Here is a 2,757-nt window from a genome sequence, read left to right on the forward strand (position 1 = left end):
CCCCCCCCCCCCCCCGCCCCACCCCGCACAACTATGTATAACTTTCTTGTTACTTTCTTACAAAACTGTGCTGGGTTTAGATGTAGTCCAACCCAATAACAAAAATACTTCCTCGTCATAAGGTCTATTGTTGCTCTAAGTTCAAACGTTTCAATAAATACTTTATAAAAAATCTATTTCGGAATGTTGTTGCTTTTGTCTGATGAATATAATCAATCTGTTGCCAGATTATGTCACAGCCTTATCGCTTGATTCTAAGTAAATGCCATATTTACTCCACTGTTTAGATCTGCCAGCGTGTGAGTCATCGCCCACCATCCCCAACCGTCCTCATATCCAGTGATTACTGGAGCCCCCGTACAGCCTGGGCAGGTGGCGCTGCTGTAGGTAGTAACCCTCAAAGACAGTCGCTGTTTTCCCGCCATTTGACGGAAAACACGCTTAAGTATCCCAGCCCTATCCGGAATCTTCCGGTACTCCAACAGCTGTCCGATTGAAATCGTCTTGGGCGAGCCGTGAGGATGGGACACAATTATAGCGTAATCAATCATGGACTGTTCTTTCAGAGAGCGCGGTATGGACGATCCTAAGAGTAAAGCCGTTTCAGCCAGTCGATGAATCTTGTGGATGAAATCGACGTCGTGCGTGATGCAGCGTACCACGATACATTCCTCGTCACTAGAGTCTCTTTTCACTTCAAAACCTCGTGCGGTCATGACACTAAGACGGTTGTCAGTGTCGTAGAAAAACTCCATCTCTGCATTCCTTGCTTCTTCCACGTCAAAGACAAGATGTTTGCTGGTCCGGATGTCGATAAAGCCATAGACACTGTGTTCACAAGCCTAGAGAAAGAGAAAGTTCTCTAATTCAAAATATATTTTCACAAAACACACAAGCCAAATAAAACATTTATACATACATAATATGTAGACAAACCTGTCCAAGACGGAATCGAAAAGGAGGCAGTAAAAAATCCATCATAAACATTTTCAATCTTTGATGACAGGGGAATTAGGGGTCAGGGAGGGGTTCCAGAGGGCCAGCCCGTATATGATGGGATCAATGGACGCCTGTCAGATTGTCTAGAAGTGGTCAAACCTTCACACCTCCCAGGGGCTATCTTAGCCTCTCTGGTAATGGTATCTACTGCCACCAGTGCTTAAATCTCATTTGCTCATTGTTTGACTTATTACAAAAAGAAACAACTTTTACTGGTTGTCTCATTTGTTTCCATCCGTAACTCCATCTAACGTTGTAATAATTACAACCAACCAATACCACCCCTCAAGTGCATGTAACAGCAATAAGAGGGATTTTTTGGGACTTAATGGTCATAACAGAAATTTAACATGTCTGAGTTGAAGTGGTTAATCCTTTAAATTCACTAGTTCTGGGAAGAAACATACCCTTTTCGTTTCATTACAAGGGCGTAATAAATATCGTGTGTATCCCCCTGCTGACTGCATAACTACTTGGCAAATCGTAGGGAAGAGATGGCGACTTGTAAGAATATGGATGGCTCTCTACTCTTCTACCTTGGCTTGAAAATTTTCATCAAGAGTAGTAGGAGCGATTGACCCCTGACACACGTGTCTGAAATGTCCGTTAAAGTTCAAATCAGGCGAATTTTAGGGCCGAGGGTGTTAAAAAAAACCCAAACAAAACTAAACAACTTTTTTTCTGAACATCTCGCACAAAATTTGTACTAGAATGTTATAATTTGGAACAGAAATATCATCCAAAAAGAATATGTTAATATAAAATTCATAAAGAAATAAACAATTGTTTTCGAAAACAAAACTGAATTTCTTAACGACCACCTTTAAATGCAAGATGCAGCAACTTAAAAGATAACGTAAGGAGAGTCACTGGTTTGTTTTCTCCCGCCCTTTTCCTATTAAAGTCTAATCTTTCTATCCCTGTAACGTTTAAACAATATTTCTTTTATCTAACAGAGTTTTTTTTTATATTTATAAAATTCTGGAATTCTGAGAACCAGTGCTCTATATGTTCTTCTTTGGACTCGACACATTTTAACGCGTGCTTTTTCATGTTGAGTGGTGGCCAAAGGCAAAGATACACTCAACCATGAGTACTCAAAGCCACACACACTGTACACCTTACAGTATGGAGTTATTTCACGAGACAATATGGGGTAGGGTGAGGTTGCCCAAATAGACAGCATAATATTTGTGAAAGGTGAATATGGGCTTTGCCGAGGAACAAAATGTTAAAGAGGAATGTTCACGCTTTTCAGTACGATGGAGGAATCATGAACACATTGCTGTCCTCTGATTCATGTCAGTTTCGTGAAAAGGAACATGGTACAGTCGTAGATGAAGATCTACCTTGATAATACAGACCGTTGAGATGTAGGAAAGTCTTAGGCCGGTCCCAGACTAGCTCTGTAGGGCTGACCTGTAGGTGGCCTGGCTCGCACCGTGCAAATGAATGTAAACAGTAAACATTATCGAGTGCTAAAGCAGCGTAGCTGAGTCGTCTGTTTTTTGTCAGCAGAGCTGCGCGATGCGTCAAACGTGTTATTTAACAGTGTTGTGAAAATGGCGGACATGTCCGCCTCGCTTTGTGTTTATTTTCGATTGAAACTCTTCACAGATCATCAAAATCAACAAGAAGTGAGTATTATTAGGTGCTTTACTATTAAATATTGATGCTGGCATCAACACTTGGCCACTAAATCACCAAGAAATGCACTTTATCATACTTTGAAACTTCGAATCGAGAGAAAAAACTTGA

At 41.0% G+C, this 2,757-nt stretch overlaps 1 protein-coding gene across 1 annotated transcript; it reads right to left on the reverse strand.

Moving 5' to 3' along the window:
• Positions 1-14: 14 nt before the first annotated feature.
• Positions 15-844, reverse strand: LOC106012311 (the record flags this gene model as incomplete). The annotated part of the gene is given in 1 exon segment (XM_013084889.2): positions 15-844. A coding segment is annotated over 1 exon segment (501 nt). The 3' UTR covers positions 15-254.
• Positions 845-2,757: the final 1,913 nt, after the last annotated feature.

The sequence above is a fragment of the Aplysia californica genome, unplaced genomic scaffold, assembly GCF_000002075.1.
Source record: "Aplysia californica isolate F4 #8 unplaced genomic scaffold, AplCal3.0 scaffold00325, whole genome shotgun sequence".
In the NCBI taxonomy this organism is placed as follows: Eukaryota; Metazoa; Mollusca; class Gastropoda; order Aplysiida; family Aplysiidae; genus Aplysia; species Aplysia californica.